Genomic DNA, 21918 nt, shown 5'->3' with positions numbered 1-21918 from the left:
ATGAACAACTTCAATTCGGCCATTTGATTGGTCAGAGATTTTACACTTTACAGTAAACTGAGGGGTCTAACTATATTTCGTATTGTTCATGATTACAAAATGTACAGACTACTATCAGGATGAGGAACCAATTCATCCAGAGTAAAAAAAAAAAAAAGAAAATGTGTCTGAGCAAGATTACCTAACTCAGCTTTAAATTCTCTGTATTGGCTGAAAGAATAAAATCTTGGATAAAAGAAGCAGAATTTGGTTTTCTCCACATATTTATGGGTTCAACCTTAAGAAACAAGATAAAGTGTTCTAAGAAGAGTTTTAACCACAGACACTGCTCTACTGTGTCAAACAGAGCCAGCTGAGATGGTTTGAGCAGCTGATCAGAATACCTCACTGGTGCCTTCATTCTGAGGGTTTCCAGCCATGCCCAGCTGGATGGAGCTCCAGAAAAACTGTACATCTAATCCTGTACATTTGGGAATACTTGAAGAAGTGAAGCAAACTATTTGGATCAAAACCAATTTATCATGAGAAGATTGACTCCAGTTAATTTAGTTTCCTAGCTTAATTTGTACTTAAACCTCATTATTACCACTAAGGTACATCAAAGTTAAGAGCGCAATTAGGTAAAAGTTACAAGCAGTCTTCTTTTCTATTCATTTTCAGCAATTATGGCATAGACAGTTTCTCATCTTAGTCTCATCTTTAGCCCTTTCATCACCCAGCCACAGACATACAGACACAGACAATCTGTTACAGGTTGGAAATAACCTTGTTTATACTGGAACTACAGTATGTAAAGATGCCTTAATGATATCCTAACATATGGCATGTAAAAGTCAGTTCAGGAGAGTGAGTTAAACACGAAGTACCGTTCAGGAGGATTATTCTGAGCAATAGGTGTTCTCTGTTCATGTTCTTGGCTTAAAGGAGGATGTTAGCACATAGGGGGATGATGTTTCCGTCATCTGGAAAACACATTTCCCTTACAGCATTGTAAAACAGGTGATTCTTTTTCTTGCAGGAAAGATTTCCAAGCTTCTCGTTTCCAAGCACCAGAGAGGCAATGACAAGCAAAGTTTGAGCCCAGGTCAGGCAATCAGACATGCAAATTACATGTTCAATACTGAATACTATGAGGAAAAGACATTTGTCTTTTTTATATTTTTTCAATCTGGAAATAATTGTTAACACTTTGGCATTATTTATGTTAACAGCAAATAAATAGTTTAACAAATTAAAAATGATAAAGTCATATTGATGGAAAGTTGTTTCTGGAGAGATCCTGGAGATTTTATTACAGCTCTGAGCATCCTTCTGTTTTCTTTGCCGTCTGTTTGGGATTTCCTGGCAACATTTGAAAAATCTTCACAAAGTTCCATATTTAGTGATACCCTGTTTCAAGCCAGGACACATGTTCACTATTTCTCTTTAATGGACAGTTTATGTTTTCTCATAAAACGCAAATTTATAACCAGTAGTTTTGTTTGTACTTGTACAATGGAAGACAGTGGTATATTCCACGCTCTGAGTGTACTGGACTTAGTATGATTTTAATTTCAACTGCACTAAAGTCATGTTTTAGCAGCCGTTCTGCATATAAAACCCTTGTTGCTTCTTATGTCATTCTGACATTTCCCATGAGAAAAAAAAAGAGTTGTATATCCTTCAATGACTTTGCCTGACCTTATAGAATCACATGTTTGACTTCTGTCTTAAACACACAGGCCACATGAGTACATCCAAACCAGCAACCCTTCTCTTAAGTGCACCGTGGGGATGCAAACCAGTTTTGATTTAAAAGGGCTGAGAGGTACAATTTAGTTTTGACACTACATGTGCTATTCAAACACTTTGGAAAGTGTCCTTTGTGGCTTTTCCATACAAAACCTCTGGTGATAAAATTCCTTTCGATTCACAGTCACCTCATAGGTCATGGGGGGAGCTGGAGCCTACCTCAGATGCTTTCAGCCAACGGAAGTGCACTTTGAACCAATCGCCAGAAAAGCAAAATGGTCAGACCCAGCTTAAATATCATTTGTGAAAAACATTCAGAATGATCAGTCTTCCAGCACTGACACACAATCTGTAACCACTTTATATTTAAGTTTACATTTGCCAATTGTCAAAACAATTTCCAGATTGTGCGATTATAAAGTATGTATAAAACATTTAGTTGAAAAGCGTGTGGGGGGCAAATGAGGTGGCTAGGGCATCTGGTAAGAATGCCTCATGGACGCCTCCTTGGTATGATGTTCCTGCCATGTTTATCTGGGAAGAGACCCCAGGAAAAAACCCTAGATGTGCTGGAGGGAATACATCTCCTGGCTGGCCTGGGAATGGGATGAGCTGGAAAAAGTGGGCGAGGAAAGTCTGTGCTCCTGCTTAAGCAGCTGCCCCTGTGACCCGACCACAGATAAGCAGCAAGAAAATAACTAAATATCCAAACCAAAAACCAAAAAATGACAGATTTTGTCTGTTGCAGATGTTCACTTGATGTTTTACAGTTACACAATACATAATTTTAAGTTTTTGCACTGCCAGCAAATATGGATAAGTTTGAGAAAGTACCATGGGAAGACATACGGTAAATAATGATAAATCAACAACAGACATTTCAACAACTAAAAAGGTTGAGAAAATATGATGAGAAATCTTGCTCCAACACAATGGTGGGCAGAGCCAGTGCTACAGGCAGGCACCAGTGGCCAAGACCCTCACTAGCCTTTTTATCGTAATTTATTGACTTTTGATGATTTAATTATGGTATTATAGTACTAAATCACAATAATTACAATGCAATAGAAACCTTTTCTGTTTGTGCTCTTTTGGCTCTTATCTCTCAAGATATTTGCAAGTTGTGTTTGTATGCGTTTGTCTATATAACTATGTGCATATATAACCATCAAATCTCAGGGTACTTTAAATGATTCATTATGTTCCATTAGTTATTGCAAATTTTGGCGCAAAGTCATTAATGAAGTAGTAGCCTTGTAGAATGATGGACATAAGAAAATAGTTCAACAATATTATGAAGAAAGGAAGATGTGTCAGATGTTACGTTGAATCAACCGTTTACACCAGCTTGGATAATTCCAGAAACTGGATCAAGACTTTGCAGGAAACATACATCCCTATTTGTCCTCTTCCCCTAAAGACATCGTCTGCAGCTGGATTAAACTCAGTAGACTCATTATCAAGTGTTTTAAGTCACAACATTTTTAAGAAGATACTTTCATGGTATTTTATCAAATCTACTTTGATATGGGTCAAATATTAAATTATTAATCGCCACTTATAAATTCAAACTTACTTGATAAATAATCAATAGCCCGACCTGTTACTGTGTCCTGGCAACATAACTGTTGGTGAGTAAAAAGAAACCACCAAGTGTCGTATGTCTCAAAATATTAGCAGCTGACAGCATTTACAAAGACTTCTCATATTGAACACAATCTGTTGATTACTTCAAAAATAAATTACTTAGCTGTCGTGTACACCAGATGTTTTACTAAAGCAGTATACATCAAGTCAGCAGTTAAACTCATCACATATAAAGTATCATGAAGAGTTTCACGCTCTAAAAATCCGTGCTGTAGTGGGAAAATCAATACTTCCCTATATGGATCATATTCAAATATGACTGATGAAGCAGCAGACAAGAAAACTAAAGAGTATTTCTCTGCTAAACTATACTATTTGGTGGTGCACTTCTTTTGTAAGTCTCATTGTAAGTCTTGGGGTGCACATGGCAGTGGTGGAGTGGGGGGCTTGATATTGTCAATGAAAAGAAATCCTACAAAAAAAAACAACATTTTTGGGAACCACTGATCCAATTTGTGATGGAAACATCTGTAGTGCTAGATTAGCTATCATTTGCTAATGTGGCTAACTCACCAGCATTCAGATCTCCAGCTATAACTGGTTCTCATCAGTCCGCAAAGAGTCATATCTCTTTTTCCCTTTGTGGTCTTTTTTTTATGCCTAACAGACTCAGTGAGAATCACATTTTGCAGCACGCAAGCGTTCACCTCATTAAAGTGACCGAGAAGTTAAAGTTAAACCTCTCAATTGCCACAAACACATCCTTGTGAATCCCACCTAAGAGACTGAAAAGACAAACAGATAGGGACAAATGATTATGATTGTTAAATGATTCGATCAAAATGCAGTTTTAGTTAAAAAGCTTTCTGTGTTTCTGACAAAATGTCAACACAATTTATTTGGATTTTGATCAAACTCCATTGGTTGAAACATTCAGAAGAAAACATGTTTTAGATTTGGATGTTTACGAGATTCCAGCACTTTCTTTAGAGAACTGATGCAAAAAAGATCTCACTCACCACGGAATGGAGTCTTTTGTGTGATATTTGGCTTTATTACATATATAATATGGCTTTGTTGTTCAAGTATCAATGGCTGGAAAGTAATGCTTTATTGTCTCACTCAGCCTCAGGGCACAGAAACATCTTAAAATAAAAGAAATCTCATTTTTATGTCATCACCATGTTCAACAATGATGAAGGACGGCTAGGAGACAGAAGTGAGCGCTCAGTAGGGGAGTTTTTTTTGTTGTTTTTCCAACTGTGGTTTCAGAGGATAAGTGTCCAGTCAGAGTAAACACAGCATATTTTCTTTGCATTCCTGTATGAAATATTCAGAAGGAGAGGAATGTCGCTCAAATGGTGCTGCTAAAGCTCTTCTCCAAGAAAGGAGAAGTGATCTTTCATTTGCCCTCTTTCTCTGCACCACATAGGGTTCAGCCATCTAGGTAAACTTTCACACTTCGATGAGCAAAAGTTCTGACTCACTGGCTGGGACTTAGCTTAAGTAAGCATATTTTGAAGAGAGAAAAGGGGGGTATCAAGAGAATGTGCCATGGCCTTAAAATCTAAGGAAAACAGGATTCTCATTGTTCTGACCAGAGAGCACAAACCCATGTTCTAGTTTGATCAGTCCAGTAAATAAACATTTTTTTTACCTCAAGAATCCCCCAAAATTGTCAGGTTGTAGGGAAAGTAAAAGTTGTTTAATATATTCTGTATTCATTTTCCGAGACAATGGTTTTGCTTATATGAACAGCAATATTCCCATATATATATATATATATATATATATATATATATATATATATATATATATATATATATATATATATATATATATATATGTACATACATACATACATATATATATATATATATATATATATATATATATATATATATATGTACATACATACATACATATATATATATATATATATATATATATATATATATATATATATATATATACATATATATATATATATATATATATATATATATATATATATATATGTATATATATATATATATATATATGTATATATATATATATATATATATGTATATATATATATATATATATATATATATATACATATATATATATATATATACATATATATATATATATATACATATATATATATATACATATATATATATATATATATATATATATATATATATATATATATATATATATATATATATATGTATATATATATATACATATATATATATATATATATATACATATATATATATATATATACATATATATATATATATATATATACATATATATATATATATATATATATATATACATATATATATATATATATATATATATACATATATATATATATATATATATACATATATATATATATATATATATATATATATATATATATATATACATATATATATATATACATATATATATACACACATATATATATATATATATATATATATATATATATATATATATATATATATATATATATATATATATATATACATATATATATATATACATATACATATATATATATATACATATATATATATATATATATATATATACACATATAGTTTTATGTTCGTATATAAAACTGCCCTCAGATAAACATAGAAACCAGTTTTTCAACCTACAGTTTTTATCCTAAAGGTTTTCCAGCTTTAAAAAGCATTAGAACTTTAATGTGACCACAGACGCATTTGGCACTGAAGTGGTACTTGTGATACCTAAAGCTTGTAACCCTAGACATGCAGGCCTGCCTTCTAACCTACAGTAACAAATGACTTTGTTGTTAGGTAAGTGATTCATGTGGTAGCTATTAGGCTTAAAAAGTAGATTCAAAGGACTAATACACATGGGAATAGAAAGACTCAACTTCTCATGGACTTCTAAATTAAAATTACTGGTTTTGTTTCTCATTGCCTAAATATAACTACATTTTCTATTGATGTTACAAGATCATGCTGATCGATAAAACACACAATTTCCATAACACAAGAGCGATGCAGCATACCCACAGAGCAGAGCTGGATTTTCAATTACACGTGTTAAATCACAGGCACGTTAGCCTTAGGATGTGGCATGATGTCACCAGCTGTGTGCCAGGAAACTAGCTCCATCAGACGTCATTTTGAATCAGAAATAGCTCATTTGTTTTACCAAACAAAGGCATTTCTAATGATTGTCTCGCACGGGGCACCAGCAGTTAGGATAGTCGTTTACTTAGGTTTCGCTGCAGCATTTGTAATCTGCTTGTGTGGAAAGAAAACACTGTTAATTCAGCTACATGTGGTTCTCGGTTAAACTGTGTTCTGCATAATTAGCTAATGTATGTTTTGTGAAAGATTCTTTTAACTAGAAAAAAAATCATAATTCCATAATATTACGTTTTGACTATGTTTGCTGCTGGGAGTGAGACCAGCACTGCTCCCCCAATAACTTGGCATATAATGTCACATTTTTAAATCTACAATATATGCAATAACAAGCAACAAAGTTCAATGCAAAAAAAAAATAAATTAAAAAAAAATTGAAAGCTCATTAAAAGGCTGTTGAAAATAACTTGTTTTTTCACTGTTTTTTGCTTTAATTGTCCTGCAGTTTTCCAACTTTACTCCTGTACAGGTTACATTAATGGTTCACTCAAGAGTATTGAAGAAAGGGCAACAGGTCATAGTTCGGCACGTTACTTCCTTATTTTTTCTCCTAATTGCAAAGTGATTTCTCTGCTTTACCTGGATGTTACCATAAATATTCTTATTTCACTGTATGATTTATTAAACTGATGATAACATCCACAATTTAAAGCAAAGATCTGATATTAGAACAGGATCCTGCAGTTTGAGCAGAGCATCTCTAGTTGTATCAGCGCAAAGCTCAGCCAGCAAAAGCTTGAAAACAGTTGTGCAATTCCCAGCTTCAGACGTGGATTTTCTTAGTCCAGCAAATTTAGTCTTGCTATTTTGTTTTTTTTTTAATTTTTCAATTATGCTTCTACTTCTCAAATGTTTCAGTGTAAAGCACTCTGAATCACCCTGTTGTTGAACTGTACTATACAAATAAAACTAGTCCTGATTTGCCTTAAAAAAACGTGTACATTCGATACAGCCCTAACACAATTACATTTACTGTTCATTTGTTTCAGCATTCCCTAGGGGAAGCCCTTTGCATCACAGGTGCTTGGCTCTTGCACTACTTAGCTATTTAATACAGTTGGCAGAAAATACATCAGAAACAGTTACGTAGAAAAACAGCACAAAACGTGTTTGACTGGGAAGGAACCACAGAACCAACCTTGTGGTGATATAGTGACAATGTCATAAGGCATGATTACAGCTTTGACCTGCCAAAGGGGTTTGTTAGTTTGTTAGGCTGGTATTACAAGCAATAGAGAACGTCAATTTATGGTGTATATATAAGGCATAGACAGCTGTAGGTGGAGTTTCCTTCACTGCTCTATAAAGTGATCCCTGCTGACATGTCAGGGGTGTCTGGGAAAGGTCTAATATAAACGTCTTGTCTGTGGGATGGTGGAACAGTCCACCATATCATAAGCGATGGAGTAATCCAGTCAGTCACCCATTTTCTTAACCGTTTAGTACAAATTAAGGGTCGAAGGGCAGGTTACGCCCCAGACAGGTCACCAGTCCATCATAGTATTGTTATTTAACCTTTGATTAAACATTCATAAAGACAAATAACTGTATGCTATCCATGTGAATACTGTCATCTAATATTTCTCTCTTGATACAGAGAAGTAAGGAGCCAGTCACGTCTTCATGTTTAAAATTCATAGTTTGCAAAGCATGTGGGGAAAAGTTGCTTCGAGCGCTGGAGAATGGTTGTTCTCTGTGAAATGAGAAGTTTCTAGTAGCCTGGTTCATGTCAACCACATTCTGAGAAAAAAACTATTATAGATATTATTCTGAAAGTGAAAACTATCAAATCACAGTGATTATGAATCAGCCTTCAATTCCATCTTCAGCATGCTTTTGGGTTAGTCCTGCACAGAAGTGTGTAGAGACTCAACCTCACACCATAAGACCTACATGTTAAATCTCAAATGCTTTCAGAAGTGCTGTTCAAACAGTCAAACATAAATGAAAGGTCCCTTTTAGGTGGCTGGACAGTGGGGGTCTACACAGCCCAATTTTTGTAACTTTCCAAAACTGACAAACCAACAGCCACGTCCGCTGTTCACAGTGACGAGCCAGGTGCACACTGGTGAGAAAAGGGCAGAGCTCTACATTCCTCCACTGCCCCCGTTCACAGCTGAATCAGTCTGTTTGTGTCTGAGCTGCAACCGCTGGAAGTGTGCTCACAGACCAGAGCTGGAGGAGAGCTTTCAGAATGCGAGTTGATTTGTGCTTCCTTTACTTTGACTACTCTAAGCAATGCTCAGATCTTCACACAGCTGGCCAACTTCAATTTTCACTGGAACACTTTAGATTAGTCTGACTTTATCTGGGAACAAAATAAAATCTGTTTGGCTGAGAACTTAAAGATGCAATACAAGACCAGCTGTGCTGGTATTCAACACTGGTAATGTGTTATGTAATGTGCATAGGTGTGTCATCAGGAGTTTCAATTTAACCTGTGAGATCGGGTGTTTGGTGCAAACAGGCTGACAGAAATTATGAATACGTAATGATTAAAAAAGAAAAGAAAAAAAAAGACAAAAGAATGTCTAAACCGTATGTCTGATGAAATTAGAGTTACATTTTGAGCTTATTTTGTCGTCATGTGCTTCATCAATACTGCTGGAACATCCCAAACGATGACTATGTATTATAAGATGGTTATGAATATTTTTAGTAATCGAGTAGAAAGTCTCAAATATTTAAACTGTAAGCTTTTTCAATCTAGAACATTTTTTTAGCCTTCAAACATTAATTACTTTCAACTAAACTATAGATGCATAGGCCAGCTCACCACAGCTAGTGTCTCTTTGCAACATCCAGATAGGCTTGTTGCTTCAACTTCACAAAACGGCAAGAGGAAAGGACAAAGTGGCTTTAACTTTGGCATCCAGGACACAAGTCCAGCATGAGATTTTGCAGCCTCCATCCTCTCCGATCTCTGAATGCAGATTTGTCTACTATTTCTTTTCATCTGGCAAAATTATCCTTCAAGCTGTCAAAGACTTTCACATGCAACTGTGTGGATTTCAGGGTGATTTGGAGGGATTTAGCTCCAGCAAAATGTTTCTGGGGCAGGATTTTTCAAACAAGTCAATGAAACTTGCTTCTGAAGTTTAAATTTCTGCTCAGTATAGGTTAAACCTTCAAATATAACAAGTTTACAAGCAACTGTTTGTGTCTCAATCGTAACCTCACTTTCTATTTAACCTAACAAGTTGTAAATAACCTATTTGATCTGATCTGTTTGCTATTATTAACTGTTTGTTCTGGTTTTCACTTAAAACCTCAAGACTGAAAGTGGTTTACAGCCCATTTTACGTACATAAAAGCTTGTATACTGGGTGCAGACCAATAACACGAAATAAAAACCAGCCTGTGAGAAGCCGCAGACGACGCTTTTGTGTCGAGCAGCATCATGTAATTTCACGCTCCAACATATGACGCGCCAGACACGTTCAGATTCCCACACAGGGAGCCGCAGGCATGCAACCTGCCCCTCACACACACCGACATCACGCAGCCGGTAAATTACATCTCGAAAACACGTAAGTCCTTATTTGCAGAAATCGGGATGACAGCTCTGAAGCGCATCCAGAACATATGCGGTTTAATGGCTGGATCAGCATAAGGAACGCTGTGAAGATGGGATGGAGCTGCAGGCTGTGTGTGAGCTTGGGAGATCCGCACAGAGCAAAAAGAAAAGAAAGTTTGGAGTTTCTCACCTTTGGGAATGGGCGCAGGTCCTTGATGGGTATCAATAGAAAAGACTGAGTGGGCTAACTTGATCCAGCATGAAAACACCACACAAAACGTAAAATACGCCATAACTGTGACAGAGTGACCGACGGGCTTTCAGTTCCCAGTGGTCACGATCAGCCTCAGAGGGTCCTACAGTTGGCTCTCGCGATAATAGAATAATTAAAAAAAAAAAAAAAAAAAGGGAAAGTCCACAAGTATTGCGTTTTCTGAACAAGGAGGTCTCAAAGCCCTTTTCACGACTCCTTTTGCCCCAGGGAATGGTGGAATAAGTGCTACAAGTCGGAGAAATTAGAAAGCAACAGGCGTGGTTCCTTAATTGCTGCAGCAGCCACTCGGGTTCCTGGAGAAGCTGTGATGAGAGGAGGGAGGAAGGAACAGTGCTCACCCCTGACACAGGGACGTCCAGCGTGAAAGTCTGACTAAACACAGCTGTATTTGTAACCCCCCTTCCCCCTAATCCAAATATCCCTCCTACGGTCCCCTCCCCTCAGAGGATCAGCAACACCGTTCCACTTCAGCAGCAAAACCAAAACCAAGAAACAAGAAGCTACAAAGAAAAAATATTAAACTTTTCAGCCTTATTGGGGTTTTTTTCAACTTTGAATTAATTTTAATCTTTGAATGATTTTTAGCATTTTCAGACTAAAAACAAACTGTGATTTAAGACTTCTTCTTCGTCTTCTCTTCCTCCTCCTCCTCGTTCTTCTTCTTCTTCTTCTTCTTCTTATTATTATTATTATTGTTAGTCAGTTATACTACTTCTCTTTGTAGTCTTGTTTCACCCATATATTCTTGAGTTTATTTTAAAAGATGCCATAAATTATTATGACAAAACATTCATTCATTCATTCATTCATTCATTATGTTTACCACTTAGTCTGATTGAGGCTTGACAAAACATGCTGTTTAAATTTTGTAAAGCAATAGCATTATCAAGAATTTATTATTTTAGAAAAGCAGAAGAAAGCTGTGGAAGAGGTTGGAATAAAAAGATGCAACACGTCACAGATGTGGAAAAAAACAACAGATAGGGTCACAAACAACGTAAGACTTTTGGTGAAAAAAACTACAGCAGTGTACCCTTTTAATCATGGTAGCAGTCCTTTCTGTATTCAGAAAGTTGATTTCTTTAAACAATCAGCTGATCTTTCCAATGCACTTAGATACATTTGCTTTTAACTGATACAGTAAATTTTCATTTTCTTTTTAGTTCAATCTTTTTGCAGTGTTGTTTTGGTGTTTCCATTCATCTGTTTTAATGTGCCAATTAAAGATGTGCAGCATGATGAAAAGCAAAGTAGGGAACGGCAAAGCAGATGTCAGAGCTGCTGCAGCAGTTTTACAGTACTCTGCATACAAAATGAGCTAGGATGGATTATGACACAACTGGCCTCCGGGCACAGTCAAAAGCCCCCCTTCTTCCCATACATAAAGTTTAACACCCAAATGTAAAAGTACACATTTACAAAGCTATAAAAATTGTGTAGGTGTGAGGTGTCTTTGAAGACTTTTTGCATCATTTTGTGTCATTACAGTCATTACAGTAATTACAGTAATTTTGTCAATCATATATATTAATACATGTGTCCATATGCATTATATAAATGCTGCGAGAAATGCAAAACCATGATAGAAATTATTTTAAAGGTAAACATTTAGATGCAAAACCTTAATCTAGTTATATTATATTTTAGGCGATTTCAACACGGGCAAGAGCAGTTTTTCCTTATATGTTCAGAACTCTCAGTTGTTGCATATTGCTTCTGGTTTGCTATAACACTGACAAAACATCATTGTGCAATACAAGCAACTGAAAATAATAGATTCCAGACTGTACTGGTACTGCTGACATATAATGTTTATAAAATGACCTTTTGCAGCTCTATGTTGCCAGTTTGTCTCTTTCTGGCCACGATACAGCTTTTAAGCATCTCATAGTGTTTATTTGGTTTTCCCTTCAGAGATCTACATCAATTTTCTGAGACAAAACTGGGAGTCCCAGAGCTCCTCGGGTTCCTCAGACCATGCCCGGTAGGGTGAAGAAATAGATGAGGAAACCAGACAGTGAATGCAGCTTCCATTTACTGTCAAATTGCATATTTGTTTCCTTTGACCTTGAAACCAAATGCCTTGTCTCATTTATGGCTCTCCATCCTTATTAAAAGTAACAGACTTCCCGCCTGCTACCCCCTACCCTACTGGCTAAAACCATTTCTATCTGGCAAATTATTTGCAGGGCATCTATGACTGCCAGCAGATTGTTTGATTTAATGGCATCACCAGGTTTATGGCTTTGAATGCAAAAGTAAAAGTAAAACTTTTGTTATGTGGGAAATTATGCCTTTTCATTAAGATTCTAATAAATCTAGTAAATAGTTAAATACAAAGAAAAACTTCATCCACTCAAGCTCAAATCATTGCTTTTTGGCAGTTCAGATTGCTGCCAGCAGATTTCTTTATGTATGACATCATTGCCTTGATGGTTTTGAGTGTAGAGTTCTCAGAAGGCAGGCTTTTTTTTATGAGTTAAATAACATGTTTCCAGTGAGGCCCCAATCAACCCTGAAAATGGAGAACTGTGCCAGGATTCTCAACATATAGGCAAACACTTGACTTCGACATCAACCTCTCGTTTTACAGCAATTCAGCATGCAGCTGACACTGGACTCAGCGCAGGGTAAGCCCATTTATGGGAATTAGTGTGTCATGAGAAAAAAACCACAATGAAATTCACTGTATTTTTCCCAAACTGCCACACATCCAAAATAAAGATCATCTACCTCCGTAAGACTCAGACATTATCCTAGCAGCTGTACTAATGTGTAAGTCTTTAGATTTGCAGTCAATAGCAGCAGGAATGTGTAATTCAACAGCTCAGTGCGAATATTAAACAGGCATTTTTGCCTTGTGGTTTGTGAGGGAATTTTCTGCTGTTGGAAAATAAAAGTGTTTGTGAAGCAGGACCGAATGGTTGCATCTTGGCAGCATGCAGTAGAGGGGGAGGGGGGTGCTGTATCTCAGTTAATTTAATTGACTCAAATCTAAACACCCAGCTATTTAGAAAAAAGCCTATAAAATGCTCTCTGGCCTTAACTATACCATGAAAAAATATGTGGCTCAATATTCCATCAGTGTCGTCTTCTGGAGAGATGGAATCACAACCCAGTCTGTAGGTTTTTAACCTTTCTGAGTTTCTTGGAGAAGTGTGACATGCCCATGATGGTGGCATTGGGGCTGACAACAAGTTAAAACTTTGGGTAAGTGTGGAGTGGGGTGAGAAAATTACATTTAATTACACAAAAATGGGCAGATACAGCAACTAAGAAACGGTTGCGGCGTGTGGGCTGATGATGGTTTGGAAAGCTTGGAGTTCATCGGGACAACAAGGCACACCTGCATACAATTATATCCACTCTGTCTGGGTGTCAGTGAATGCTAGTTCACTCTGGACTGCTGCACACCAAGAAACGCAGCCAAATTCAGCTGTTTATCAAATGTGAAAGAAAGCTCAAACAGTTGGGAGTCTTTCTAATTCACAGGTGTTGTGTTTCTAATGCTCCCCTTTTATATTTTAGCTCATTCCTTTGCCAAATACAACAACCAAGCCTGTGGCTCTCACTGTCCTTGCCTGAATTAAAGACTAAACACAGTGCGAAGCTTCCTGATGACTGCAAACCATCCTCTATTTTTGGTCCTGTTTTGAAGACAGTGGGTTTACAAGGTCTGTTTAAGTCTAATCAGACGGCAAGAAGAAACAGATGATTCATTGAGGAGGCAGACTCTAAGAAGATACCCAAGCCTCTAACAAAAAATAAAGGAAAAAAAAATATATTGAGAACAAATTAAAAGCAAAATTATGCATTTGAGATGGTTAAGTTGATTTTGTAAAAAAAAATTATCTGATTTTATTTTTCTTTAAAGATACTTTATTATGAAAAAAACACTTTTTAAAGGTTTTCTAACAGTCATATGTATCCCCACAAACTATATATGAGACCCAAAAAGTGAGGAAATTCTGTCACCTTTCTTACTTGCACTATGTTTAAGTGAACTTAATCGGGTGAGTCTTAGATCTTTCCCTTTGTGACCTCACGATGGGAAATAACCACTCCCCGTGGTGATGGATTCTGCCATTGACCAGAGTAGCTGAGCCTAACTTCTAAAATCACCAAGAAAGCTTCAGCAAAAGCTGTATCCTCTCCCCAAGAGGAGCATGGAGTGGCGTGGACAAGGACCTCTTCATGAATGATTAAAGTTGGGGTGTCCAACTCTGGTACTCAAGGGCCATAATCCTGCAGGTTTTCCATGTGTTCCTGCTCCAATAAATCCTACTCAAATTAATCAGTTATTATGCAGAGTTTCATTGACTGTGTGTGTATATATGTATGTATGTATATGTATGTATGTATGTATGTATGTATGTGTATGGATATGTATATATGTATGTATATGTGTGTATTTGTATGTATGTGTGTGTGTATGTGTGCGTGTGTGTATGTATATGTATGTATGTATCTATATGTATGTCTGTGTGTATATATATATATATATATATATATATATATATATATATATATATATATATATATATATATATATATATATATATATATATATATATATATATATGTTTATGTATGTGTATGTATGCATGTATGTGTATGTATGTATGTATGTATATGTGTGTATGTGTATATGTGTGTGTATGCATATATATATATATATATATATATATATATATATATATATATATATATATGATGTATGTGCGAGTGTATATACATATATATGTAGGTGGGTATGTATGTGCATATACGTGTATACATTGATCTCTTTCTTTTGTTTTTTATGTTCTCTTTTCTGTTCTCTTTCTGCCCCCTTTCTGTCCTTTCCGGTCAGGTCCAGCAGCATAAACTCTGTAATACAAACTATTATCCAAAACAAATAGGAAAATAAAATAAGAATCAAGAAATAGGGGATCATTATATCTATAAAAGTTCCCCTTGGCAAAATAAATTTGCAGAACACAGCATCACAGCAGAACACAGCATCCAGAACATTAGTCTGCTTGCTTAAATGCTGGACAAGACAAAAAAAAAAAAAAAAAAAAAAAAAAAAAATTCATTGACTGATCCATTTATTGTAAGCAAGATGTGTTGGAATAGGGATACATTGAAAACATGCTTGGCAGCAGGACCAACTTTGGACACCTGGATTAAAGGTTCAGACGCATAAACAGCCTGTTCTCCAAAGAGCTCATTAGAGTGACGTTTGAAATGACTGAAATTTAACCAACCCAACGCTGGATTTGCGGTAATATATTTTGAAAACGGTCTTGTTGACCTCCCCATGAAATTGTTGAAATTATGGATACTATGGGACCTTTCAAGTCTGACTATAGTAGAAATAGGAATTATTAAAAACAAATCTCAGGTACATGAATTTGTTCATGAATGCATTTTTTACAGATTTCAGATCATTTTAGTCGAGCTACACTACTCGGGCAAACAGAGGAAGTTCGTTTTAATCAAACTAATCTGCAAATATCATTTATGATATTACATTCTGCCCTGCGATGGACTGGTGAGCTGTCCAGAGTGTACCCCGCCTTCGCTCAAAAACTGCTGGGATAGGCTCCAGCTTCCCCGCGACCCTTCATCAGACTACGCGGTTAGGGCTAATGAATGAAAGAATGAATATTACATTCTGCAAATCTGTCTCTGGTAAAGGTTTGGAAAAACACCTGGTGAAAAACTGAGATTCAGAACTCTGCAGCAGCCCTGCACTAAATGAATCCATAGAGCATTCGCTGACTGACAGTACCTCTCTAACTTCAATTCTCAGTGTCAGTCCACAACCCTGAAACTTCCACAGTGAGGTGTTAGTGATTCACAAAATTGATCCATGGCTTGTAAATCCATTATATTCTCATGCAGTCTGCAACAACAACTGTTTACGACATGCTAAAGTCGGCTTTGTTATCAGCCCAGGATAAATCTCATTTTCTGAGCTTGGATGTTGCAGTGGTGCCACATTTCAGCTATACCCTGCTTTTCCGGTGGCTATTATTACTTGTAAATTCAGGTAAGCAATCTAAATGCAGCAACTCTGATGTGCTAAATTTGGGATTTTTAGAATATGTGATTTCAGACCTTTTTAGACTGTTATATAGACCAGTATAGACCAATAAATTGGCTCTTAGATATATAAACTATTCACAAAAAGTTAGGGATATTCAGCTTTTGGGTGAAATTTCACAACAAGCCTAAAATGCATTCAAACCTGTACAGGTGAACTTAATGTGATCTTCTCTAAGCTTTTAAATGCACATGTCCAACTGTTAAATGTTTCAATAAATTTTGCACAAGTTGCTGTTCTCTAACAAGTAGCTTAACTGCAAAAATCACGGCAGGTGTGTGATCCTTGAATTGACCAATAAATGTCCTGGTTCAATTAGAGCTGGTGTTTAAACAGTTGTCCTCATCATGCTGTTCACATTTTGACATCATGAGACCAAGACGACACCTAACAATGGAACAACAGTCCCTTGCCATTGCGATGCTTCAAACAGGACGTTCTCAGACAGAAGTGGCCACTGAGCTTGGAGTGTCACAGAGTGTCATCAGCAGGTTGCAACAGAGATATCGAGAGACTGGAAGAGTCCCAGAAAGGCCTAGAAGTGGACGTCCTTTGGCCACATCCCGTGCTGATGACCGCTACATTGTGAACACTGCCCTGAGAAACCGGATGATGAATGCCACTCAACTCCAGGCACGTTTAAGAGAGGTGAGAGGCACCCAAGTGTCACGTCAGACCATTCGAAACCGTTTACATCAGCGTGGTCTGCGTGCTAGACGACCTGCACGGGTACCTGACCACACCACCAGGCACAGGCATCATCGTCTTGCATGGGCCAGGGAGCATTTACGCTGGACGAGGAACCAGTGGGCTTCAGTGCTGTTCTCTGATGAAAGTCGATTCACACTGAGCAGAAATGATGGCCGGCAACGATGTTGGAGACGTCAGGGAGAGCGCTATGCATCAGCCACTGTTGTCACCAGGCGAGCTTTTGGTGGTGGCGGTGTTACAGTGTGGGCAGGGGTGTCCACTTGGTACAGAACTGCCCTACACTTTGTGAATGGTACAGTGACAAGCCCATACTACCTGAATAACATCATTAATCCAGTGATTGTGCCCCTACATGAACAGCACAGGCCTAATTTCATCTTCATGGACGACAATGCTCCTGCTCATCGAGGCCGCATCATCAGGGAACGGCTGTTGGAGACTGGTGTACCTCAAATGGAATGGCCTGCACTCTCTCCAGACCTGAATCCCATTGAAAACCTGTGGGATCAGCTGAGCCGTCGTGTAGAGGCTCGAAACCCTGCACCCCAGAACCTCAATGACCTGAGGGCTGTCCTTCAAGAAGAGTGGGATGCCATGCCTCAGCAGGCAATAAGTTGCCTTGTGAACAGCATGAGACGTCGTTGTCAAGCTGTAATTGATGCTCAAGGGCACATGACGAGATATTGAGACGTTCAAATTTTTTGTTGTGGTCTAACTACCATTGTTGTTACCTTTTGTGTTGAATGAACTTTTTGAGATGAGGAAATCAGTAGTGCATCCTTCTACTTAAATGTCTTACTTTTATGATATTATATCACTGTAGCATGAACATATTGCATTTTCCATAAATTTCACCTGAAATTTATGGAAATATGTATATATCTATATCTATATCTATATCTATATATCTATATATCTATATATATATATATATATATATATATATATATATATATATATATATACATATATATATATATATATACACACACACACACACACACACACACACATACATATATATATATATATATATATAGACATTGTGCTTTATTTCATTCATTGAACTTGCTTTAGTTTAAATATAATGACTGTCATCAATGAAAATGTACATATCTCAGACCATATTGCTCAGTTTCTGTGTATCTTTTATGCCAAAAGTGTATATTTGTGAGTGGTTGGGACACACCTTGAATTTCACTCTGTTTTCTACTCTATTTTTGACCTCCTCTGTAGAACTTACTGGTTTTGCAATTATACTGGTGAGTCACATATCGTTGAAACTTGGCCCCCTAAACCTTCCTTGAGAACCCACAATTGTAGAAGGTTGGGTTATAGTTTTAGCTCAGACGCTTTGATCACTTCACAGAAAATGTAATTACTAGTCCAGATCACTGGAAAGAGTATCAGTCATTTCCCTCACTCAGGTCATCTTCCTAAGGAACCCATCATTGCGTCATCTCCTGTTTAGTTCAGGCGACTGTGGTCATATTTATGGGCCTACAAAGCGTCCATTGACCAAGGGTGTGGACTTGGAGGGGGTACGTTAAGGGACTTTATCAACATCGCATTTAATTAAAGACCAAAAACACTTTAAAATGTATGTGCTATGTTTAGTAACGTCCATGCAGAGCCTGACCACACAAAGAGCAAAGAGAAAGAGATGAGATATGGACTACTTCTGACTGTTCATGATCAATCTTTATCTCAGAAAAAAATGCTCAAGTGTGCCTTGAAGGGCATGCACATTAAATAATTTGAAATGCACAGATGAAAGGTGCGGTTTTTAAACTTTCATTATTTTAGTTACAAAATTTGCATTTCTAATCAGTTTAGGCTTCTGGGTAATGTTTCCAGAAAATTACAGATAATGAGATCTTTTGCTGGCTTTTCATTTGAATGTCATCATTAGGCAGACATGTTAAAACCACAGGGCTTGACTAAACACACCAAAAGTGGCTTGAGGAAATGAAGATTCAACCTTGCAGGAAACCTGCCCCTCTGGTGCCACCTCATCGTTTTAGAAACGTTCATACTAGTCATTTTCTTTTCCAAGCACAGTTTGGAGGAAACATAATTGATGCCTTCCCTCCATTCACTGACAACTGTTGTTCCAGTCCATCTGACATGTTACATCTTTATATATCCCAGTGGTCATAGGGAGAGGGCTGCATGTGGCACAAAGTTTGCATCTCAAACAATAGATTAAAGGATCCGGCTTGTACTTTGAATTCATGTGGATTTCTTGAAAGTTTGGACTTAAACATGTCTTTTCAGTAATACCTTCAGAAGTAGTTGTCAAAATAGATATTTCTCATTTAATTCAGTCAACAAGGAGAGACCTCTATGCAAAGCAAGACAGAAGTGTAATAGGAACTCCGTCATCTTCATTAAGTTCCTTCTCTACTTAAACGGCAAAGATGTATACAAATCGTGCATGTTGTCACATTGTATTAAGGGTGTTGGGCAACAGGCTGTTATGAAGAGATGTGTTCTCAAGAAATTCTTTAAGGCAGAGTGATGCATCAGCTCTTATATCATTTGCCTTATTTTTGGTTATGATTAATTGAGGAACCAAAAATGAGAACAATCTGAGCTCTGCCTGTCGATAGAAACTATTCCACAAGTTGTTTTTGACTGAGTTTGTCATATAGACTTCAGAGACAGTCCATGGACAAGCTGTGGGGACATTGATCTGATTGAGGCAGCCAAAGGTAGCTAGGGGAGTACAATGGGTATAATTGCATTGTGTCCTCAGTGGATAATCAAGCACTCACTGTGCCAGTGATAACAATTTTTCTCTCAATATTTGCCAAGGAGAGAGATAAGTAGCCATTTTTATGTCACAGTTGGAATTTTAATTTTAATGTTTATGTAGTTTGGCAAAATAGTACACAGTTTTCTACTTTTTCCTTTGTCTGTGTCGAAGTCAAATAAGTTTTTTCTGTAATTTGAACCAAAATGTGAACCTCTAATCTTGAAGATTAGTTTATTTTCTTTTTAATTTGTAGGGTTGTTACTTTCTGTGTTCATTTTCTGTTCACTATACCGGTTGTTCATTTTATTTTCACATCTGAAAAATGGGCAGCTACATTGTTTGGGTTTTCTGAAGATCATTTGTCTTAAATTTTGTAAAATAAGGCAGAAAAATGTTGTCTTCTCTCACCCACATTCCACTTCCCTGGGTTGAATTGGATGGCTTTTATTCATCGCTGGCTCAAATCCTCTAACATTCTTGAGAAGAATAAAAGCCAGAATAATAATAATAATAATAATAATAATAATAATAATAATAATAATAATAATAATAATAATAATAATAATAATAATAATAATAATACATTTAATTTTCTGAGCACTTTACATTGGTAAAAAAAAAAAAAAAAGTCAAAGTACGAGGTAAAAACAAAGTTTTAAATTATCTAGAATATTAATAGTTTTAAAATCACTGCAGTAAAAAAAAGGGGGAAAAACAAAAAAAGATTTTAAAAAATCCAAGATGGTTACATGCTGCTAATTTATGCTTTAGAATAAAAACCTTTCAAATGTTTTTCAAGGACTCCACAGTCTGTGGAACTCACAGGTAGCCACATAGAGCATTCCACAGTTTTCTGGTATTTTTTGGGAGCTGGAGGAGTTCCTTCACACACTCAGACGCACTATCCTGTATGCGTTGGAAAGGGAGGAGACATATTTTGTACTCAATCCTCACTTTCACTGGGAGCCAGTAAAGGGAATGAAGGACTGGGGTGATGTGGTCAAAGTCTCGTCTCCTTGTCAGGATCCTGGCGGCTGTTGTGGGTACCCTGCCAGGAGTCCTGACATGGACAGCACTGGAGTTATCCAGTCTGCACCATACCTCTTGCTTTAATATGCTGGGATAGGGATACAGGTTCCAGCCTCCCAGCAACTCTGAATTGTACTAAGTGGTATTGAAAATGAATGAATTAATGCATGGATCCATTCATCACAACGGATGACTTTTGCTGCTTATCCAAGATCACCGAGTCAATTTATTGGTCACTGCGATTTTCTCTGTCGTTGAAAATACCACAGGGTCTTGGATCTGTGATTCTTCACCACTTGGGGAGGTGTTGTCCATTGTGACTTAATGGTTTCCAGTCAAAGTCTGCACAGAGGTATCACTCTGTACACTCATGTACACTCTGTCAGCCATTTGACGGAGGCATTCCATTTATTATTTTCCAACTAGGATCTCAAACCGTGATGTTATAGGTGCAGGATTTTTCAGGAACCTCTGTGCAGCCTGTACCTGGGATCTTTCCTGGTTGCAGAGATCTGATTAGTGCCTCTGTGCTGCTCTTTAGTCCTGCCCTCATACAGTGGCAGAACTTGTTCATATCGGTCACTTCAACTGTCTGATTGGTAGTCTATCCCACCCAGGGATCTTTCCTCCCATTAGGTTCCACCAACTCCTTCTTCTCAATTTTCCTTTTCTTGAGACATTTCCAAAACGCTAGATCCATTTGAACCACCTTCTTGATATGTTCATGGATTTTGGATGTTTTATCTTGGATGTTGACTCTGACGCTCACTAGTTTTCTGGCTCCTTCTTTGTGCTTTTTGACAAGTTTTCCAGTCCATGTTTGTATATATGAAACAAAAATACAAGTAAAAATACATTGTATATGAACGTAATGCAAAAATGAAGATATTTCATGCTATGCCATGTTTAATATAATTGGAATGAAACAACACTTTATTTGTTTACTCAGATTATTTGTATTGTTGCTGACTATAACTGAAAAAAAAACCCAAAGAAAAACCTCCATTCCTTCTTTCTCCATGGCAGCTATAA

At 36.8% G+C, this 21918-nt stretch overlaps 1 protein-coding gene across 2 annotated transcripts in view; it reads right to left on the bottom strand.

Moving 5' to 3' along the window:
* Positions 1-10353, bottom strand: part of plod2 (procollagen-lysine, 2-oxoglutarate 5-dioxygenase 2) — a 33917-nt gene extending 23564 nt beyond the window's left edge. For both annotated transcript variants that reach the window (XM_079260141.1, XM_079260142.1), the window contains exon 1: positions 10214-10353. In XM_079260141.1, the coding sequence (XP_079116267.1) occupies positions 10214-10316 (103 nt within the window). In that variant the 5' untranslated portion in view covers positions 10317-10353. The remainder of the gene's footprint in view (positions 1-10213) is intronic.
* Positions 10354-21918: the final 11565 nt, after the last annotated feature.

The sequence above is a fragment of the Telmatherina bonti genome (genome assembly GCF_933228915.1).
Source record: "Telmatherina bonti genome assembly, chromosome: 20".
Taxonomy (NCBI): Eukaryota; Metazoa; Chordata; class Actinopteri; order Atheriniformes; family Telmatherinidae; genus Telmatherina; species Telmatherina bonti.
The sequence above is the reverse complement of the archived record's forward strand: the minus strand, read 5'-3'. Positions and strand labels throughout refer to the sequence as shown.